Source organism: Xiphias gladius, chromosome 14 (genome assembly GCF_016859285.1).
Source record: "Xiphias gladius isolate SHS-SW01 ecotype Sanya breed wild chromosome 14, ASM1685928v1, whole genome shotgun sequence".
In the NCBI taxonomy this organism is placed as follows: Eukaryota; Metazoa; Chordata; class Actinopteri; order Istiophoriformes; family Xiphiidae; genus Xiphias; species Xiphias gladius.
Window position 1 is genome coordinate 20574503 of NC_053413.1, and position 22746 is coordinate 20597248.

Sequence of the window (22746 nt, forward strand, 5' to 3'; positions counted from 1 at the left end):
GTGGAGTTGGCAAATCCTGCCTATAAAGAAAAACATGGCTGTAGAGCAGTAATTTGCAATTACTGTTTCGAAAAGTTCTATATAAATTAGGTTAATGTGCTTAACATCTACATAAATAGTTATACAAGATTAAAATTATTCTCTGTGCAGTCAAACTGTTGGACTCAGCAGATGGGTACTGTCTGCAGACCTGGCGTCCAATGAGGACACTCCCAAACAGCCCAAGTGAGTCATTGTTTAAAATGTCTCTGCCCTGCCACCCCCCCCTCCCTGAGCCCAGGAGGGTAGAGCTAATTAGCTGCAACCAGTGACTTCCTACCCAGTTGGAACAGGAGATGCTATCGGTAACCCCTGACCTGGCACATTAGCCAATCAGCCACCGGCTGGCACTCACCTCATCCAGGTCCATCTCGTCTGGATTCTTCCATCGCCGGGGTGACTGGGATACCGGCACCACCACAATGTAGTACCACCTGCCAAGAAAAATAAAGCCTGTGTTAAGACAGCCTGACTGAAGCACACATTCATACAGGCTGAGATCAAAGTGGGCCAAGCACATTAATAAAACAGTCAAAACATTCAGAGAGACATACTTTCACTGTGATGCTTGCTGGGCAGAATTCAAAACTTAAGTGCTACACAAGCAGGTCCAACCAAGATCGAACACCAGCAGAGTGGCAGTGAATTCTCCAATTAATGGCTAATCACTTAGAACATCTGCCATGCAGACTGGAACAAACACTATCCCAGTGAGAGGAGCCTTTAGTTAATAGAGATCCCCATAGGATTCCCTAGGTTAATAGGACCAGCTATGTGACTACTCGCGTGTGTGTTCTTTTACTACTATCATTATAAAGACAAAAAATAGAAGGAAAAGAAAGACATTAGAAAGTCATTTAGGAGTTTAGCGTAGAACTAAGGAGTTAGATAACGAATGGAGGAGCATACTTGTACATACAGAAAGTACAAACATCTGTGTCTGTGTTTATTTATGTGCTGGGTCTCTCTTGCTGTCTCCCTCCTGTTCTCCCCCAGTCTATCTTCTCTCAGCTCAAAGTTTTTCCCCCACTGTGGCATTCAGCCACTTGTAAATCAACTGCTGCTGACAGTGAAAGCAGCTGCTTTTCTCCTCTTCTCTACAGGCCTCCACTCTGTCAGTCAGTCAAGTCTGGGAGTGGGAGAAGACATGTATAACAAGACCCCCCCGAAACCAAACCCACACACACACACACACACACACACACACACACACACACACACACACACACACACACACACACACACACACACACACACACACACACACACACACACACACACACACACAGACAGAGACCTCCACTCTCATCCCATCCCCAATCACCTGTGCTCTTTGGCTGTCAGTCTGTGCTGGAGCTTGGCCAGCCCTGACAGCCCTGTAATCTTTTTACCAATCAACCCTGTTCACTCCCCCTACTCAGATTTGTCTGTGTGTACTTGTCTGTGTGTGTGTGTGTGTGTGTGTGTGTGTGTGTGTCTGACGGAAAGGCTTTACACATCAGGGTCAGGCACAATTCTGCTCCTAACAATTTGAGTCAAATGATAATATAGCTCGACCTGATGTTAAAAGCCTCGATTATCATCTGCTGCTGTGTCATAAAGTTGGCTGAGACCAAAAGTTGCAGCTTTAAGTTTCAAAATACATTTAGTATTGATCAGATACGAATGTGTCACTTGTGCCCTTTTTGCTCTTAGAAAGGGTGTTCAGTGTTGTAGGTAAATTAGCTCCCCAGATTTATGTTTTTTTTGACATCAACTAAGTGGTTGTTTAGGGAGTCCAGGGCCATAACAAGGCCCCGAATGCACATATTTCAAGCACAAATTCCTTTGTTAATTTCTTGTCTTAATTTAGTTAAAATACTGATTTAATCTGATGTTTTTGTAGTGATTATACCTTTGTACTTTCCATAATGTGAAACTGTCAGTGATTAAATAATTCATTCTTGATTAACAGCTGGTTGATTGTTGTTCAGCATATTTGCACAAATGTATGTAAAAAGAGTGTTGTCTAATTTAAATGTTCCCATCGTCTTAGTGCCACAATGTGGGTTTTACGAAGACACTTTCGATGCTATGTGTTGATAATATATTAGCTCCGTCTTAAGATATAGAGGTAGCCTTGGTCATTGCAGCAGCCAAGAATCAAATACAAATGAAGCTGCATTATCCCTTATGCCAATTTAAAAAGACGAAGTCTACCTTCTAACAAAAGTCATGATCTGTTGGTGGATCTATGCCCAGAATTAGAGCTAGTGTGTGTGCGGTCCAGTGTGTCTCAGTACTGACCTGACACGTGTGGTGGTCTGAACATTGGGCAGGTTGATGGTCATCTTGCCACCCGGAGCCTGATGTGTGCTGGGCTTAGTCTTGATCAGGTCAGGGGCAGTGCGGATGGACACCTGCTGCTGCAGACCCCCCGCAATGTTGCCCCTGCTTGTCAGCACAAAAGAGTAGTCTGTGTCTGGCTGGAGCTGCGTGATCAGCTTCCTCTTCAGGTTTCCCTGCACTTCCACGCTTTGCTGGTTGTACAGGATCTGTGAGGATGAAAGGGAACTTGGAGTTATGGTTTAGGGTAGCATACATACAATACGTAGCATGTACAGCATATCATCTAGATAATACTCTCACTCACTCAAATGCACACAGACACACACATACACATATACAAAAGCAGTATAGTCCTAAGGGAGGTGCCCATCTAATCTGACACCTCATCTGATATGCTTCAGTATCACACTTGCCCATTGGTTCATATCCAATACTTTTTTTTTTTACACTTTAAATTGTCTTTGCTCCATTATCATAGGGTGGGAATGGATAAAATATCATTTTGACAGATTCTTACACCTCATAAGTGAGCATGAATCTGGTTTTTCATACTTTTCAGTGCAAATAAGCAAAGTCACTGCATCGCACCCTGGTAAAAGTGTTAACAGCTAATAGTGTTGTGCTGTGATACAATTATACTACGTTATGTACAAAGATATGTACACTACATTTTATACATTGTTCTGAAGTAACAATGAAAGTAATAGCTTTCCAATGAAAAAAAAGAAGAAAAAAAACTGTATTGTATTTATTTTCGGGGGTTGAAGACTTGAGATTTTACAATGGCTTATTGCAATCAGTATTGTTCAAGTGTAATAATTACTAGTATTACAACGTATAATAGTTTATAAAGCCACTGAAACGAGATCATGAAAATAAGGTTTCTGTATATACAAATTGTGTTCCAGGTGAAATTTTTTGTATCTCTACTTGAGTAAGTGTATAGGGACTTCCTACATGGCTGGCACTCACCTTAAAAGGCACTTGGGATTTGTAGTTCGGTGGCAAATCCCAGGTGAGGAGAACAGATGTTTTCATGACAGCTTTGACACCAAAGTTTAGGGTGGGAAAATCTAGGGTGTGAAAATCGTCGGCTTAATAACTCAAGTAAGACATCTTCTACTCCACAAAATGCATTCTCAATGTGTAATTCAATTTCCCACTACTGTACAGCCAGTAAACCCCTCAGTAAACAATGTGAACATATTCCTCGGTGATACCTTATGACCAAACTTGACAAGCCACGGGGGGGTTTCAGAGAACATCAACAATCTCATTCACGCTTGATTACAGATCATGTAAAAATAGCCTTCATATCCCTAAGCCTGTTCCATTTATTACACCACGTTCACAACAAGAGAAATGCAACAGGCCTAGATAGCTGTGATTACCAAGAAATGTATATAGCAATGGGAGTGGCAACATGTGTCTTAAAAAAGGCATCACGCACAACTGGTTATAAATAAAAAATCTTATATTTATAAGATTATAAAATGCATGAGGATGTACATGCTGCGTATGCTTTAAATTTGTGTGAAATGGGAGAGAGGATGAGGAGGCATGGTAATGTGACTGTAGCGTGTAATGAGATTATTACTCTATAAATCAATAAACACAGTGCAGTACAGTACTGAGTGGTAGATGAGAGAGACGTGACACTGATGAAGACAGAATAAGAGCCAGTTATAGAGTGCTCAAAACATAAGCAGGTAATACAGCATTCATGTATATGCTTAGGTATGTTGTGCGGAAGGTTGTGTAAGCCTAAAGGTGAGTGCCTGATTTTATGTTTTCAAATCAAATACCTTTGGTATGTTTATATATAAATGTCGGCCATGTTTTCTAGCAGTTGTCCTACCATTTGACATGGTCCTGCTCTGAATACTGGGGCTGAGGGGTCCCCCGCCCTTGCTGGTATACGCCTGCACCCGGATGTCATAGGTAGTGTCAGGATTAAGGCCCTGGATAGTCATGTGCGTGTCGGCCGTGCGGTTGGTGGTGTTCTGCTGACTGTTGATGTCCCTATACACCACCACGTAGAAGATGATTTTGCCGTTCCTTTCTGCCAGCAGCGGGGGATCCCAGGTAAGCTGGGTGCTGGACTGGGTCAGTCCTGTTACTTGTAGGTTGAATGGGAAGCCTGAAGGCACATCTTCCGCGGTGCTGATCTCCTTTATGTAGGCCTCGCCAATACCTGCACGATTACGAGCGCCGAGGCGGAAGACATAGGTGGCGCCTTTGTGCAGCCCAGTGACAGTGTAATGGTCATCAGTCTTCCTTAGTTCGCGTGAGGTATAGGTTTCCTCATCAGTGCGCTTGTACTGCAGCTGGTAGCCCATCAGCTCACCCACCATCTCCTTAGGTGGCTGCCACTGGATCAGCGCTGTGTTGCCCATGGTGGTGCTTATCATCATTGTGGGCTTGCCTGGCACTGAAAAAAAGATTAAAGTAGAGAGAAAAACAATAAGTTGTGTTGTAAGTCTTTTAAATATCCAGGATATCCAGCCCTTGAACTTATGAAGATTGCACTAAAAACTGCCCAATTTAACAACTACTGAACAGCAGGCAGCGTAAATGGAGCACATGCCTTGCTCATACTACGTTAACTGCAGTTAATGATATCCCTTTTAGGCTTTGAAGCTAACATACATGTGGCAACCCACTGAAACTAACATGAAATTAAAATCAAGCAGAGTCTGTAATCATAAAACTCTCTTGAATGAGGAAGACAGAGGTTATCAGTTTCAAGCCTTAAGGAAAATACCATAATAACAGTAAGTAAATAACTGTAAACAGATAGCATATGACCTATGTTTTCAATGATAACCCCAAGCGACTCTGACCTGCTCCAGTCGTGGTGATGACTTTAGCTTTGCTACGAGCTCCATCTCCCTTGGTGGTGTATGCTGCTACAGTGACAGAGTATGTTGTTTCAGACTGCAGTCCGCCAATGATGGCCTCCTGCAAAGTGGCAAAATCACGAGGTCAGAGGTCAAAGGAATCGGTGAGCTGGGTGAGACCGCCTCAGTGGCAAAAAAGAAAAAGAAAAAAACAAAAAATAACCCAAAAAAACTAAAACACAAACCCCTAGCCCCTGAAAAAACACACAGCACCAAAAGAAACCATAAGATTAAATCCCCCTTCTCCATCCACTTGTAGTTTCTTGATCAATTTGCCTATAACAGGAAACAAAACATTTTAAGCATTTAACAGATAAAAGATTTGAAAGCACATAAACAGGACCAGGAACTTTTCTTAATCAAGAAAAACTCCTGCACCATCTGTAAGGCACACGCTGAGCCCATTAACCAACAAACCAACCAAATGAACCAGAACATCACCAGTGTGTCAGTGTTCATGTCTGCTGCATGGATAAGCATGAGATTATACCCAGAGGATTTTAGGATTGTCACTACACTGCAGTAAGAGTAAAAGCCAACAAAACAGTCCACTTCTGACTTTGGGACATGTTGTTAAAAGTCTTAAAAAATAAATTAACATCAGACATATTACACATTACATTTTTTAAATAATGAAGTTCGATTCTTGGTATTTATTGTCTTCTGGATTCCCATGTAAATTGGGTTGAATGTTCAGTCTTTACACAAAAACACAGACACACTAAGGTGGTTGAACACATCAGTAACTCAACAGTCAGGAACAAACAAACAGAAAAACAGCAAACAACTGAGGTAACACACTGTTATTGGTAACCTGCTGCAGTGCTGGCACTCACTTCACCAGACTGCATCAGTCTGAATAAAAACACACCCACACACACTGGAATTAAAACGCTCTCTGAGGTTGAACAAAGCACATATGTAAACATACACACACACACACACACACACACACACACACGAGAATGTACATACTCATCCATGTATATGTATACTGTATAAAAACACACACTGAAGAATGCATGCATGCACAGACACACCATTAACGTACACATGTGCACACACATACACACAATGATACACGCAGAAATGAGCACACACTCGATACGAAGAACAAATTAATGCCTGCGGCTTGAGCACACATACTGGATCCGTCTGTTTCTGACTAGGGCCACTGAGAGGACAAATACGCCATTGCCTACAAGCCTTCCTGTCGGAACTCCCTGCAAACATCTCATACTCATGGAATGTTATACGGCTTTGCCCTAATGCTGTTTCTCCAACTAATGAAGTTTTAATTTCCTCACAATAGAAGAGCATTTAACTGTCTATATAAGCCAGCTCTGTTTGACAATGCTTTTTACTGCCCCTCTCTTTAAGGGACATTTGGTGCTCCCATACTAGCCTTTAAGAGAGACAGGGAGGAAAATGCTAAATTACTGTATCATAAAACCATTTTAACTTTATGGAGGAATTCTCATTACTTTAATCATACAAAATGGCTTTAGCAGTCTCAGCAGTGGCAGCCGCAGAGATCTTTTCCCCCTATTCTGGCAAGGTCGAACTGGGTCTAGCAACACTTTTGAAACTCAGCAGAAAATAGAAAAAGCAAGGCTTCAAAGTTTCCTTCAGAGCAAATGCTTAGAGCAGCACCAAAGGGCATTACAGAGATTATCAAGTCGACTAGTTATAGAAATGTATTCTTCTCTAAAAGACTCTCTATACCGCTATCCTCACTAGGGTAGAAAATGCCAGGGGAAAAATGGGCGGCATTGTGATAACAAATATATTTGCTTCAGATAATTTTTTTCTTAAGCACAAGATTTGATGTTTTCTGTGTTGTTTGCATTAAAAATGCCATAATTATCTGAAAAATTACAAATTGCTTTCTACTCTCGGAGAACAGGCCATGGGTCAACAAGACATGCAAATGTTTTTTTCTGTTGACATCTGTCTGTAGCAAGTCACACTACAGTAGTTACCTGGCACACAGACTGTTATTGCCTAAACATGGTTGCTTAAGAAATAATAAAGACGTGTGAACAGATGTCCACCTCTGACAGCGTCTAGCTCCGTGTCTGTCAGGTGTTAATCAACACATTAAGAGGACAGGGAGAGGAGGCAAGCCTGACTCATGCCATGTGGGTGTAGCTAGGGGAATCTGGCCACGGGTACCATGCAACCAGATTTCTTTTTAACTGAGTGTTATCAAATAAATAAAATGATTTAAGCATATCCCGCTGGCTCATTTATAAAGCAATAAAAAAAACATCCAGTGTTGACATAAAGACAGATACACAAAAAAAGTAAGCCTCCGTCAACCTTTCCTGGTGGTCACTGGCTTTCTATGTTGTCTATCTGAGACGAAACAAGTGCCCAAAATTGCTTATCTTTTTTAAACAATTCCTTCACCCTTGTTTGAATGGTTTCAAACAGCGTTTGTTATTCTGACAGGTTTCTATTGAATTTCTGACTAAGACCAGTAAGTGACTCTGCATTAATGCTAGAGCGATATGACATCTAGGAGGTAATAAGCCGTAACAAAGGGCTATGTGACAGCCATGGAACAGTGAGCTGCCATCCAGGAAAATGAAAAGAACATGAAAGGCTGGTGGCAATCTTGGAGATGTGCAGAGCTGATAAAACACACAGCTCCACCCCTCAGATAGACATGTCATCTGGAACAGTAGGGGAGACAGCAGGTTAGGCGAGCCTGATTAATGTCAGCACCACACTGGGATAGTGACACACAGCCTTTGACTGCACTGTACGCTCAGTGATGGGGGAAAGCACTGCATGCTCGCTGCAATAAGTGTCTCAGATCTGAGTGAATGCCCAGCTGCTACTACGAGTGTGTCTTATCGCAAAATGTTGAAATATTAGACTTGTACGCAATCATCAGTGGAAAAATCCTCATGCTCTGTTGTTATAGTAGCTCTTAGAAATCATTACACACACATAAATATAAAAACCAGGAATCATTAGGACACAATTCTCTTGCTGTGGTTATGAAGGGGTTATGATCTGTCATGAGGACTCACACCGAGTGGATTACAGGCACAGAAATAGATACACACACACAACTCATAATCCAAACACACAAGCACACACAGCACCCTTAAATTGCAGAGGGGAGAAGGTCTGCCCTGCAAGACAACCCAGCAGCACACATGAGGGTTACTCACATGCTCGGTGGACTCCTCAATATTCCACTGATGGGAGAGAAGACACAGGACACAGGGCGGGGAGAGAAATGAGTCAGAGACAACACAACAGGCAAGGAAAAAAAGCACTTGTCTTTTTTTCACTCAAAGAGAGATGAATGTAGGTGTCAACAGAGTCATGCAGTAAAAAAAAAAAAAAAAAAAAAAAGCAGAGGAAGAGAGTGTGATGGAGGAGGAGTAAAAAAAAAAAAAAAAAGACAAGCTGAGTGGCATGAGACAAACTGTGTAACTGAGTTGAGCAATGGTTGTGAAATTCATTTTTATGAATTATTTTTTATGATGCACTGCCTTGTTTGTCATTTGCTTATGAATCCAATAAAACCCTCTCTCTTCCTTAATCACAGAACACCTCTATTCAGTAGGATAACTATCTCACCATGGACATAAACCAAATGCAGAATCTCTTAAGTATTTCTCACTTTCCTTACAGAAGTGAAGGGAGGGCCTTTTATTCATTATATTTCAATATGTTTTCAAAATGTCCTCCTTGCTCGCTGTGCTTGGCCGAGTGATTCCTGCGGGAAGTGAAAGCCCATTTTTTTTGCCACGGGGCTCCGATGGTGCCGAGCGTGAAATCCTATTACCAGTGCCGCTATGCTAGCCCTGTGACATCAAACCCCAATCGATGCAGAACGCAACTGCTGCCGTTTACCAGCAACTCGTTCCACAGTTGAGCTACTGCAGAGTTCACTGATGGGTGGCCTGGGCTGACAAGGGGCAGGAGAGATGACACTGGTGACACTGATGAGGGACAAAGATGAGAAAGAGGAGGGATGGATGGTTGGAGAGGCCAAAGAAGAACGGTGGGTGAGGATCATGATGACAAACATTTTTATTTGATCATTAGGGTGCATAGCTATTATGGATTGATTGATGGTGGACCAAATACCACTAGAGAGAAGAGATAGAAGGGACTTGCTAAACTCAAAAAAAAGGTTAAAGGGTTGGTTCACCCAAATTACAAAACAACATATTTTTCACTGACCTCTAGTGGTAGCTCTAGGCATGACAGTTTTGGTTTCGCCTGAGTTTAGAGATCTCTGAGCTATCTGTTGCCACTCCAATACGATGGAGGTGAATGAAATTTTGTTGCTTTTGCTCACAGCATGAAAAAATTCAGCACCAACATGTTTTTTCACTTTGTGAAGCTAAATTTAGTTCGCGCAAATAAAGTGCAGACCTGACAACTCAGGAGAAACATTAGGAGTCATTAGTCCAATGTCAAAACATTGTCATATTTTACTTACAACCTGTTATTAAGACATTTAATGTTAGGCTTATTTTTGAAAATTACTGAGAAATGAGCGCAAGACTTATTTAATTATTTATTTGCACATATGTATTAAAAGACAAGGTTTAAACATTGTGCATGAAGATTGTGTCATCCGTCAAAGTTTCAAAAACAGAGCAATGATACAAAATCAATAGAAATGTACAATTTACAAGAAGTTTATGTTTACAAGTTAAGATGCATTACAATGAAAATCAATGAGAATCCTGGGAGAACTTCAGTAACAAATGACTATCAATTTATGTAATTTTCCTTTTTGTATATATAACCTTGGTATTATAGTATAATTGGTACAAACTTATCATGTCTATATTCTGATGATCATAAATACTGGCATTAAATTTAATTTAGGAATTGAAATCCCGATCGAAATATTGGTCAGAAAAATCACATTTACATGTTTTTCTCAAATCATCCAGATTTATAGTAGATATCTCATGACTTGAGCAAATACTTTAAATCCAAAGCTATAGTATAAGCATGGCTAGATACCACTAGAGGTAAGTGAGAAAACATTAATTTTTTTTGTGATTTGGGTGAACCAGAACCTGAACATGAATTTGTAAAGCAAACATGTAACTTTTAAGATAAAACATTATGCCAGGGATCCCTATTTTCCTGCTCATCCATCTTTCCCTTCTTGCTGCCTTCTTCAGACTTTCACAAACATAGGGAATGAGCCTCACACACTGTTGATCCATTGCGCATTGGAGTGCTCGTCATCTTCCGTTGACTGTTGACATATCGAAAGACAAAAGACCCAACTTCCCTGCCCCACTCCCTGCAGATGGGTCTTTATCACCGAGCGGCTAACTGAAGCATAAACTAGGCCTCTGTATGGTCCCAGTTGCGACTAGTTGAGACACATGGCGCATCAAAAACTGCTGCCTCATGCTCCCTTGACGTAGCGGGCCACTAAAGAGCACCATTTAAGAACAGCTGCTACTTAACTCCATGAATAACAGTTTGCGACGTGCCTAATTGCTTAATTTGTTTACCGTTGACTCCACTCAGTATGTCAACAGAGCAGTGAGGTTCGCAAGAGTTCCTATCTCATCTTGGGCTTAATCCCTTTCTATCGCAACTTCTTTTGCTTTCTGCTTAAATCCATGGCAGAATTATAAATTATCCCCCATTTATATTTCGAATGCCAACGCAAGCTGAAAACACATCATTGCTGATAAGCGTCGTTTGTGGAAACGGAGCGGTATAATTTGCAGGCGGGTGAATGCAAATGTGATGACATGGGCTGAGATGTGGTGGCTATAAAAATGGGAACGAGGGGGGAACGAGTGATGTGGAAGAGAAGGAGCTGTCATGATTGATGGAGTGAAGCGGGCTGAGGTGCTTCTTTTCTCTTTTTTTTCAATTCCCATTCAACTCCAATCTGAGGCAGAGGAGGCCGCAGAGGCAGTGAAGCACTGCCTCGCTTGCGTGCGCGCACACACACACACACACACACACACACACACACACACACACACACACACACACACACACACACACACACACACACACACACACACACACACACACACACACACACACACACACAGCCCACAAAAACGCCTGAGTGGTCAAACAAAATGAACCTGGAAAAAAAGGGCTGAATAAAGGCAAACTAGTGCAGGAAGGCAAACGTGTGCATAAAGTGTACAGAAGCAAAGACAGTGGCTAATGACTTCAAACTCAGTCATGCCATTTTCTACCATGTTGTATAGATGCTTATATGACAAACATGAGCCTAGAGGTTGCTATGAGTACATAGTGATCGGGCAGGCTATGTGGTGTGGAGATGCCCACTCAGGTTCAGGCCTCTTTCCCAACAGAAATACGGCTGTAAAGGGGTCGATAACATCCCAGTGTTATCGTGGCCTCTAGTTTAAATATAGCAGGGAAATGAGGGCGCTGTGTGGGCTTCTGCTTGAAAAGAAAAGAGGCGCTTAAACCACCCACGCACAGGCAAGCTCTCCTAGCTCTCCTCCCGGTGTTTCAGCTAACCCTGAGAGAGGGTGAAGAGGAGAGAAGGAGCCAGAAACAGAGAGACAAAGAGAAGGGGAGAGGTGATAGCAATTTTGACAAAATCTGCAATCAGCTTAGATTTGTGATTGAAGTGTAAGGGGGGAGTTGTGGTATGTTGTGAGTGCTGAAAAATCTGGATTTTTCTTTACCTCCTGGCAGGCTTACTGTGCATCCAGTGCAGGTGAAAGGGGGGATATGGAACTGATTTCACAACACATTTGGCAAATTCTTGAGAGAAACACTATGGGTTGTGCCAAGATAGAAGAAAGTTGCTTTTCTTTTTTCTTTTATTCAACATCAATTACAGGTGTGCGTTTGAGGGATTTGCATGAGTCTAGGATGAGTCATGAGCTCTTCTCAACCACCTGGAACGCCTACTACAAGGTTGATCTAAACATTGAGCATGTTTGCTCATGTTATCTGCGTTGTTTTTTCCACTTGCTCTTGAGGTATGTGAATGGAAAAATTTGTGAGAAAAGAAGGGATTGTTCTAAAACCATTTGAGCAAATGTGGACGAGGGAGTGTCAGCTGACTGTGTGGTCTTTAATGACATCTGGGCAGGTCCGAACACGTTGGCTACTCTGTGCTGTCTCAAGAAAACAATTTGTTGAGATGACTCTATCAACGGTAACAAATCTGCACGCAAGCCTCTGGTAATTACTCAACTGGCTTCTCAGGCAGGAAAAGTGCAAAAGGCGGCCATGGGAGAGAGGGAAGGGAGTTGGAGGGAGGGAGAAAAGGAAAAACATAGGAAGAGGGGGGAGAAATTCAGGTTTCTGTCAGGGAGGGGACGGCGAGTTTGAGAGGTGTCCAGACACTAAACTGGAACATGAGAGCTATCCTGAGCGCCAATTTGCAGTGTGTCTTTGTGTTTGTTGTGTGAACCTGGCACAAATGAGACATGGCGGGGAGTATTGTTTGCACAACAAGTAGGGTCATGTTCAGTTCAGTTTTCATAACGCAAAGCAAAGTTATGCTGAACATGTCGACATGAAGAAAACACTTCCAGGAAGACAAGCAGCCACCATGTTTTTCTCCTCCTCCGGGCCAAACGATATTGCGCTGGTTGTCAAGCACTCTAATACACAGTCAGATAACAATGAATTGTCAGCAACAGCTGCCAGAAATTACTGATGTAAAACAAAGGTGTTGGACTGTGTTTCAGAATTGAAGGCAGACTCTTTGGCCAGGTGTAGAGACAAAGTCAACTTATACTGTATCAGCCAGAGCCTCTGTTACAGTTACTCAGGGCTGTCAGGCCAAATTAACTTAATGTTAATTTTATGCTTAGAAATTGCTATAGAGTCCCATGTGAGATGGGCCACTTGGGTGGTTTGACAACCACAAAAAAGTATTTCATTATGTATTTATCACTGAATACCCTGTTACACAACTGGGATCCACAAGCTCTTACTTAGCATCACTTGGAATGTACCACATTTTACACATCATATCAAGGTGACTTTGAAAGTGCTTCCTCTTCTGTAATAACAACACTTAAGACGAAGGGGTATTTGCCAAAGCAAATGAGGGTTAATAGCTCCACTCAAGGACACAACAGTGTGCACTACCTGGGAACTGAACCAGCAACCGTGCTGGTCTCCCTAAATGCTGGTGCTAAGCATTTATCAGCAAACACTGCTCAGGGACACATGCAAGGCTGCTCGGATTTTTTTATGGTGTTCCTGCGGCCAGGGAGCGCTTACTTGTTCAAATGAGATGTTTTTGTTGGAGGCCATCAAGGGTGCGAATGAATGCGTGTTCGCGCAAATGTTACTCCTGGCAAACAATCAGAAGGAGGCTCTTAAGCCGGTCTCCCCTCTCCCAAAGAGCAGGAAAAAGTGAGAGTGGGGTTTTTGGTTTTAAGATATTCATGAATCTCTGAATCCCTCTTAAGGATTACAATCTCTCATCCATCTCACGGTGTCGCACAGCTTTGGGCGATTCGGAGCAGCCTGCATTAATGTGTAAAGGGCGGCGTCAAGAAAATAACTCTAATTTATAAACATGGTAACAAGGCAGTGCATATGTATTACTGCTAAAACCGAAAAGAGAGGTGCATTGATTCCACTAAGCCCCATCCTGATGTAACACATATAAAATATTTAATAGCTATTACTGTAGAATTAGAATGGATCTTGTTACGACTGCTAATCCAAAGCTGTGGGAGCAGGGTACCAATTTAGAGTTGAATGTCACATGTGGAGTAAGATGAAAAAGAAGAGCATGGTGGTGGGGGGGGAAACTGCAGTCGACAGAAAAAAAATTCCATGTGTGTCACCCGATACGGGGGAAAGGAAGTGTGAAATCAGAGATTGGAAGAGAACAGGGGAGCGGTGGAAAATGAAAATAAAGGGATATGATCATAAGACAGCTATAGACAGTAAAAGTTAGACAGAGAAAGACTGGACTAAAGTAAGACATCATGTAGTACCTGTGCCTCTGGCAAAGCAACATCCATGATGTTAGGCTGTCCTCGAGGTTCGCCGTTTTCAAGCCGTGAGAAGATGACTTGGTATCCTCGGATTTGGCCGTGCTGCTTCCCCGGCAGGGGCGGCTTCCAGGTGACCCGGATGGCTGTGGAGTTTATGGCCTCAACCTCCAGCTTCCTGGGGGGTGCTCCTGGCACTGGAGACCAGAAAAAAAGGGAGAGAGAGGGAGGGAAGGCAAAATTCAAGAATAAGACAGACAGTGAGAGAGGGAGGAGAGAGTAAAAATATGCTGAGCTAGTGTTTTCCCTCAGTTTACTGTGTTTTGTGATGAGGAGCCAAAAACTATCAAAATAATGACTCTTAAGTTTTTTTATAGACTTGGATGCTCTGTAGAAGGAAGTGATAATAGAATTGGAAGTGAATCAAAGTCAACTCTTCTCAATTCTGAACTTCTGTGACAACTGAGTCCCCAAAACACCCTATGCGGGACAGCATGTGGTCTAGCAATGTGTGTAATGCCCTTAATTCCTGTATGAAATTAGCTGTGTTGCAGCGAACTTCAAACACATTAATTATAGACGACTCTCTCTGAGGAGCAGCTGTTCTCTATCACACTGCAAACAAAACGAGGAACGGGTGCAGTAGTAGTTGAAGAGGGTGAAGAAAAATAGTGACAAGCAGCCCCAAGCACCAGCACCAGCACGCAAAGAGTCTGAGAGCACTCTGCTTCAGGGGAGGTGTCAACCTACCATCCTCTTTGGTTCTCATCCTCACTGGGGCACTCTCAGGGCCCGGGCCCACATCGGTGTGTGCCCTCACCCACACCTGATATTCAGTCCACTTCTCCAGGCCCTCCAGCACATAATTTGTGGCATCTGCGCCGATGCCCGTCACCTCATGCCGCTCCGTGTCCTCTCCAGCCAAGGCCTGGTAGCTGACTGTGTAGCGCACAATGGCGCCGTGGCGGCTAGCAGCGGGCGGTGCCACCCAACTCACCTTGAGGCTGGTGGAGCTCAGGCTGACCAGATGTACCTCTTGTGGGGGAGCAGATGGGGCTGTAAGGGAGGGGGGCAAAACCACACGAAGGAGGGGCACGGATCAAGCAAACAGAAAACAAACCAAAACACAGGCAAACATAAGGCAAAACTGTCGAAACTTTTTGTACATTACTCAATTATGAAAAACAAAATGTAATATTCAAAATGTCAATGCTATGTTTATGAGTTTACCACCTAAAATATGTACACAAAATTAGGCTACATATGAAGAAAGAAACTGTAAAATTTTCCTGCTCAACTGACACATTTCACTATGGAGCGGATTTCCGTATGTTGTATTTTCTCTTCCACTGCGTAGGTATTTTTTTTCAATGCCCTGGGACAGACATTACAAAGTAAGCTTGGAAAGGGGAATCAGTCTTTTCAGTGCCAATGAAATGTTTTATCCTAATCTTTTATGTTATATGTGTGTGTCTATATCGCGCGCGAGCACACACACACGCACACACACACACACACACACACACACACTACACACACACACACACACACACACACACACACACACACACACACACACACACACACACACACACACACACACACACACACACACACACACACACACACACACACACACACACACACACACACACACACACACACACACACAGAGCTGGGTTTAACATACATGTACATGGGTGTACTGGACAAAGCCTTACTTACCTAAATGTAAAAAAAGATATTGATGCTATCTGAAGTACATGACATCAAGGTCCAGCCAATCAATTTCGATGTTTTAGATATGTCCTCTACTTTACACTGAAAGTCTATTTTTGAGTCACTTTGTGAGCTGGTGAGATTAACAAATCATTTGCACGCATACTGTAGGTGGTAAATTTAATAATGTAAGATTGCAAGTTTGAATATGACATTTAATTTTTATGCTGAATACAAAAAGCTTCCATACTAAACAGGATGCTGCCTCCGGACAGAGAGAATGGCTGCAAAGACACATTACCAGGCTACTGCTGAAGCTGTGTTTGGCACTACATTTATGTAAGAGGCCATGAAACTACAGGGTGAGGTGAACAAAATATAAAATGTGCCAAAACTTTACAAGGCGATGTATTTTATAAAGACATAATTTGTCCCTAATTGCCCTCTCTGCTGCCTCTCGCAGTATGCAGAAGGAGCAATAAAATGGCCATAGATGTGCCAGTATGTGAACAAGTGCTTGACAGTGTTAACTGGTGTTCGCACATTGATGCAGAAGCTCTGGGAATCATAACAGTGGTTGTCAGACCCTGGTCAGAGATGCAGCTGAGATAAACTGGGCTATCACCGAAGTTATACGGTGTAAGTACAAAAAGATAGAATTTCATAATCAGTAACAGCTATGAGAATTCAGTTATAGTCTTTCCACCTCACCCTGTTACGTTTTATAATCATCAAAACTCTTCTCGCATGTCCTAGTATGTGTAGAAACACAGATAGTATTATTCTAGACACCTCCGGTGTGGAATAATAAAATTACTGCAATAAATGAGATTAAATTATTTAAAAAGCTGCAGCATGAAATATATGTCAACTCTCAAGTCCAGAGGTAAAAACAAAAAACAATAAACAATTTTAAAATGGAGAACAAGAACAACACTAAAAACAAACTCAACAGCATTCATAAATTTCATGCATCTAACTCAATCACGATCTTATTTAACTCTACAGAAAAGGGCTCTTCAGAAGAGAATAAAATGAGAAACCAAGGGAAGAAAAATAAAGGCAAGGGGTTCTGACAAAGCATGCCCATGAAATTTCTTTTTTAATAAGCAGAGCAATGAACAGTGAGCTCAAATGTGAATTCAATAAACTAATGCCAGAACATGAAACTCCACCTTTTCAAAACATTAGGGCTGAACAAAAGAGAAGTGAGTCTCATCAGGTGGTCCCTGATCCACAAGAGAGTGGACAGAAAACTACAAAGACCCGACAACACCATGTGTGTTAAAAAAATGTGACAAACTGAATCAAAACAATGCTTATGATTTGCCGAATAGATTGTGAAATTGAGGTCCTGATGAAAAATCTGCTAGATCAAAGTCAAATTGGATGAGGGCAGGAAAACACTAGAGGAAATTCATACTCCTCAGAGGCAAAAATGAGCGAGACAAACAGTGGGTTTAAAATAGAGATAAAATTATCTACGAAGAAGATAAAGTACCTCTATCTGCCTCTCCGTCTTCCTAATCTAAAAGTTCAATACATAATTATTTGATCATATACTGTACATTTAAAGTATGTTCACACACATATCTGGAGTGTTTGAGTTATAGATGGAAAACTGGCATTTTTTTGTTTTTCTCAAGCTATCATAATTCAAATATAGAACTGTTTTACTGCTTTCTTTAACATTAATTGTGTACACAAGATACTAACGGCATTGATGTACCATTACTTTTGTATGGTTGTTCAATGTTTCCTCATGTGTTCTTCATGTATGTATTACTGTAAAAGATCTGCCAATCACTTTGGTGTGATAGGTTTCCATCCTGTATACTGATTTTTGGCATTGGAGATAACCTTTTTTTAAAAAAAAAAAAAAATCTGATAATTAATTGTTACCATTGTTACTTCTGTCATTTTCCATTCAGGTTTGGGTGAAGTATTATGAAACTTTTCCACTTTTGTTACTTTTACTGTCATGTCCTTTATTGAGTGGTAGAGTTTTAGTGTTTGACCATATATATATCATTCAATAAACGAATATGAAAAGAGCTCAGTTATGTTCATTGCTCTTGAACCTTAATAAAATTATACTAAACACTGAAATGCACCACTAGAAAATGTCACTCTTTCCCACTGTGTTAGAACCTTCATGAGGCTGCTTCTTAATTCATGCACACCATCCTACCGTCGCATGAAATCCAAATTCTGATTTCCAAAGTCTGTGTCCTTGTGTCTAATGCTGACAGGAGGCACAAGGACACAGACTCATCGCCACTTGTTATGTTGATTGACAGTTATGTAACTCAGGGGTTGTCAGAGGTGTTAGCTTTTCAATGATTTTGTCTATCCCAATGGAAAAAAATTTCAAAGAGAGATATAAATACCCTCTTTCCAGTCTTTTCTATTCTAATGGTTCAGCCACAGTGATCAAGTTACTGACTGAACAGAAATTTTAATGTTGAGAATTACTGTTCATCCGATGTTATTTTCGAATTTCTTTGACACATTTGATTAGTTGCCCATTTACAGTAAAATGTACCAATATAATTTCAGTATGTTAAAAAACACAGGCTTAGGGTTTAAAGTTTCCACTGTTAAGTAAAACACAATGTGTACCAACACCATTACGTGCACTGTGAAGTACTTCATTCTACACCCACAAAAACTCAGTATCACAGAGTTTACGAAACCATATGTTACAAAAGATACAATTATTCCTTTTATTTTAAAAAAAATGTAGTTCTGAACAGAATTTGTGCAAGGCAAAAATATACTGCACATACTGAACACCCCCTGGGTGAGTTGGTACAAGCATGGTGCCACCACATAAATAAAAATCAGCTGGCAGAGAGTGACATTTTTAGTGCTGGCGCTGTAAAAGCATATAATGATATGAGGCAAATAACACAGCACAGCTCACAAATGTGTGAACAAAACACATTAAACGTACCTTTGACACTGAACACTGGGCTTGCCCTCAGATAGATGGACAGGAGGGTTAGTGTTGGTGACAGAGGGGAGTTGGTGGAAGTGTGAGGCTGGCAGGGATGGCTGCACTGTCAGCATTTTATGCTGTGCTGAAATTGACTTGACATTCAAGTGGCCCACGCTCTCGTTTTAAGCTCTATGAAAGTCAGCTTTGTCCTGCTCTGAAAATAATGCCCTAAACCTGCGTCAGCTGGCTGTGGGTGACTGTTACCCTAGTAAATCACTGGTTAGTGGACAAAGAAGAGATAAGACAGACAAGAGAGACAATGCAAGAGAAGAAAATGGTAGACTTACTGGACTGGGCGGTACGGGCCTCAATGGGTTGTGTGTAAACGCCTAAACCCATCTCAGAACGGGCTGCCAGTGAGAAACGGTACAAGGTATCGGGCTTTAAACCGTCCACAGCATAGGAGCCCGCTGGGTTGAAAGTCACATGTATCTGGAGGGGCAGAATTAGTCAGAAACATGCCACTGAATTAAAAATCAAAGACAGTAATGTCAAATCTAATCACATCTTAAGCTATAGGGATAGTATTTGTTGTATTACTTTAACACAGAGCAATTACTATTCAACTGAAATCCTAAAGCCTAAAGTGCCATCTATCTTTCCTACACGCATACTGGGTAAAGAATACAGCCAAATTTGAGAGAAATGTGTTCCAAAAAGCAATTTGTCCTCTGGTTTAGAGTTGGTGCAGTTGTCCAGCAGAGTTGAATGAAGGGCAACAACACTGAGAGACAGAAATGAACAACTGTGCTGTCTGTTACTACAGTAAATCTTCCTCATCAGCTTGGGAGCTGACTGCAGTACTACAATAACATTGCTTCAGCCGAGGCTTCGCATTCAGAGAAATTGCATCATAAAGACCAAGATTCATTCGTCTGCAATCCCAAAGTAGAATATGAGACAAATGCAAATTAGATAGACAGACAGATAGACAGATAGATAGATACATAGATAGACAGATAGATAGATAGATAGATGGCGTGTTTTTAGACAAAACCTGGTCATGAAATAGTTATAACTTCTTATAATGTTGCTATTCTAACCTTGTTGTCTGAGCCGGCCTCCCAATACTGCAGCTCATACTTTGTGATGGGGCCCTGCACGGGCCACAGCCATGTTAGCATGATGCGGGTGTCCAACTCGGCTTCTGCCTCAAAGCTGGATGGCTGGGCAGGGACTGGGTACAGAGGTGCGAGAGGACAGATGTGAAGAATTAAAAAAAAAAAAACCCCAAAAAGAGTACATTAATAAAGCTAAGTGTTCTCCAGAGTTTTAGCAGTAATAACCACCTCGCAAAAACTGATTGTATATTAAGGCTTTGCATGGCAAAGACAAACTAATACACAAAAAGCCTTCTCAACCCTTTCATGCATACTGCAGGTACATAAAATATATACAACTGATGTAATACAGAATCTGTAGTTAAGTATAAATGCCTAATCTAACGTTTTACCTTGTCTAAAGCTATCTGTAAGCACATTAAGATATATGGCCAGAAAGTACAATTTTTCCATCTATACATTATGACATATTAATGAACACACAGAGCCACACATAGTGGTTGGCTGCTCACCTCCCTGCTGGGTTTTCACTTGCAGGATGTCAGAAGGTGGCCCGTCACCTACAGAGGTGAAGCCCAGCACCCTGAGGCTGTACGTGATATCAGGAGTCAGGCCTGAGATGGTAGTCAGACTGCTGTCATCTGTGTTGTGTTTCTGCCAGGCGCTGAGTGGAGCCGTCAGATCCGAGCTGTAGTAGACCCGGTAGCCCCGGATTTGCCCGTTGGGTTCCTCGGGCTGTTCCCACTGGACGAGCATTGTGCTGGCACTCAGCATGCGTGCTTGGACGTGCAGAGGTGGTGAGGAGGGGGCCTGTTCGCCGGTGCGTGTTTCCACGGGGTCGCTGGGCGGCCCACGGCCAATGTTGTTGACAGCCATGACACGAAACTCATATTCAGAGTAAGGGCTAAGTCCACCAATGCTGTAACGGGTGGTTGCCACACCTTCCACTTCCTGGAAGCCGTTGTCTGAGGACTTGGCTCTGTATTGGATCATGTAGTAGGACACAGGTTCGGGGTTCCCAGAGTCCCAGGTGAGAGTCACACTGGTGGCTGTGGTCTCAGTCACAATGAGGGAGGTTGGGGGCTTTGGCAAGGCTGAGGAGTGAGAAGCAGGGTATTTGATATCAGGAATGGACTTGTAGGATTTGTGGGTAATTGGGCAAAAATTGGACGTCTAACACATTTGACACCATAATTCTCAAAATGTAGACACATTACAGCTAAACCCCGCTCTTGTGGAGAAAAAACATGACTCCATAATTCTCCATTCTGTAACTCATAGCACTGAAATGATTGTTTCATAAGCTAATCCTTATAGTACTGTCAGCAGCCATTATCCCCAAATGAATAGAAAAGCTAGACTGAAATCCCAATTTTGTGTTTTATAACCGGCCCAGCCATTACTGACGATATGAGAAAATTGCAGTGGGTCCTGTTGTGACTGAATGAGAAATACAAACAAAACAGAGGGTCTTCATTATAGCTTCCTTGAAGAAGGGGGTCTGTATTGGTGTGGTCCTTCTAAATGACTGTGACATTCTGTTTATCGATCAGTTGAGTGGAAAGTGGGATCAATACATACGACAACTGATGTGAGAGGCTGCAATGGGTAGAAAAACCACAGTCACATACACAGAAGTGTGTAGAGCCACATTCACACTGACGCTTGGATATAGAAAAAAAGGACAACAGACATGCAGACATACATACATACAAGCCCGGACATCAATGCTCAATGACATAGACACTGCTAACAGCAACAGACTTTTAACTTTTACCTATCAGTATCAACAAAAACCACAGTCCACAGCACAGGGGCTGCGATGATTAGGTACAAGAAGTTTCAGAGGCCATTTGAAAGTGGTTTAGTCTGTTTTATAACAGACTAATTATCTGGATTTGAATCTGTGGGTTACTCAAATCAACAGCAGGGTTAGCAATGTACAGCAACAACCTCACAGATAGGGTGAAAAAACAACAAGTCTTAACTGGTCTGAACGACAGTTCTCACCTTTGACAGTAACCTGAGCTGTGGCTTCAATCATGCCCAAAGAAGAGATGGCCACGCAGGTGTAGTTGGCCGACTCACGGATGTTGGTTACCTCCAGCACATTGCGTCCCATTGGCATCTCTTCCTCCTTGGTCAGCTCCACCAGGCCGATCATCCATTTGACATAGGGCATTGGAGACCCCACTGCCACGCATGTCAGGTTGATGCTGCCGCCTGGCATCACCTCTTGGTTGGTGGGTGGAATGGAAAATCTGGGTGGGACTCTTCGCACTAACGAGATGAAGAGGAGAAAAAAAGAAGTTAATAGGTAGGATATGTAAGGTGAATTATGTTTTTTTTTGTGATTTCATGTCTGGTCTCGCCCCATACAACACCACAGGGCTAAAAGCCAACTAAGAAAAGCTGAAAGAACGGAGGGCTGATTGCTTTTGTCCGAATGTGCAGGCAAGCACAATGGGAATTATAGGACTGTCAAAAAAACGGCTCTGGAAACTCACAAGAAAACTTTGAGGGGGTGTTTTATCCTCTTGCCTACAAAAGGGAGTATAATCGAAAAATAGCCCAGTTTTGCTGGAGACTATGTCTGGCCCTCTTTTGTCAGAGTGTCAAATGGTGGTGAGAGTTGCATCATTGAGGGACCCTGTGGAGATGGCATTGTTTGATTTCTCCTCCTGCCCTCTCTTTCTGACTCCTTCTGCTCAGCCCGTCTTTCTTTCCCT

General features: G+C 42.1%; 1 protein-coding gene across 5 annotated transcripts in view; it reads right to left on the reverse strand.

The window, feature by feature from the left end:
* LOC120798643 (receptor-type tyrosine-protein phosphatase F) overlaps window positions 1-22746 on the reverse strand; it is a 165169-nt gene that overhangs the window by 40209 nt on the left and 102214 nt on the right. For 3 of the 5 annotated variants that reach the window (XM_040143073.1, XM_040143075.1, XM_040143072.1), the window contains exons 7-18: window positions 22028-22297; window positions 20530-21111; window positions 20000-20133; window positions 19244-19388; window positions 14987-15292; window positions 14240-14433; window positions 8453-8479; window positions 5211-5328; window positions 4226-4798; window positions 3340-3440; window positions 2326-2573; window positions 395-473 (exon numbers count right to left, since the gene is read on the reverse strand). In XM_040143073.1, the coding sequence (XP_039999007.1) occupies window positions 395-473; window positions 2326-2573; window positions 3340-3440; window positions 4226-4798; window positions 5211-5328; window positions 8453-8479; window positions 14240-14433; window positions 14987-15292; window positions 19244-19388; window positions 20000-20133; window positions 20530-21111; window positions 22028-22297 (2777 nt within the window). The remainder of the gene's footprint in view (window positions 1-394; window positions 474-2325; window positions 2574-3339; window positions 3441-4225; window positions 4799-5210; window positions 5329-8452; window positions 8480-14239; window positions 14434-14986; window positions 15293-19243; window positions 19389-19999; window positions 20134-20529; window positions 21112-22027; window positions 22298-22746) is intronic. The other 2 variants (XM_040143076.1, XM_040143074.1) reach the window with 1 other exon arrangement.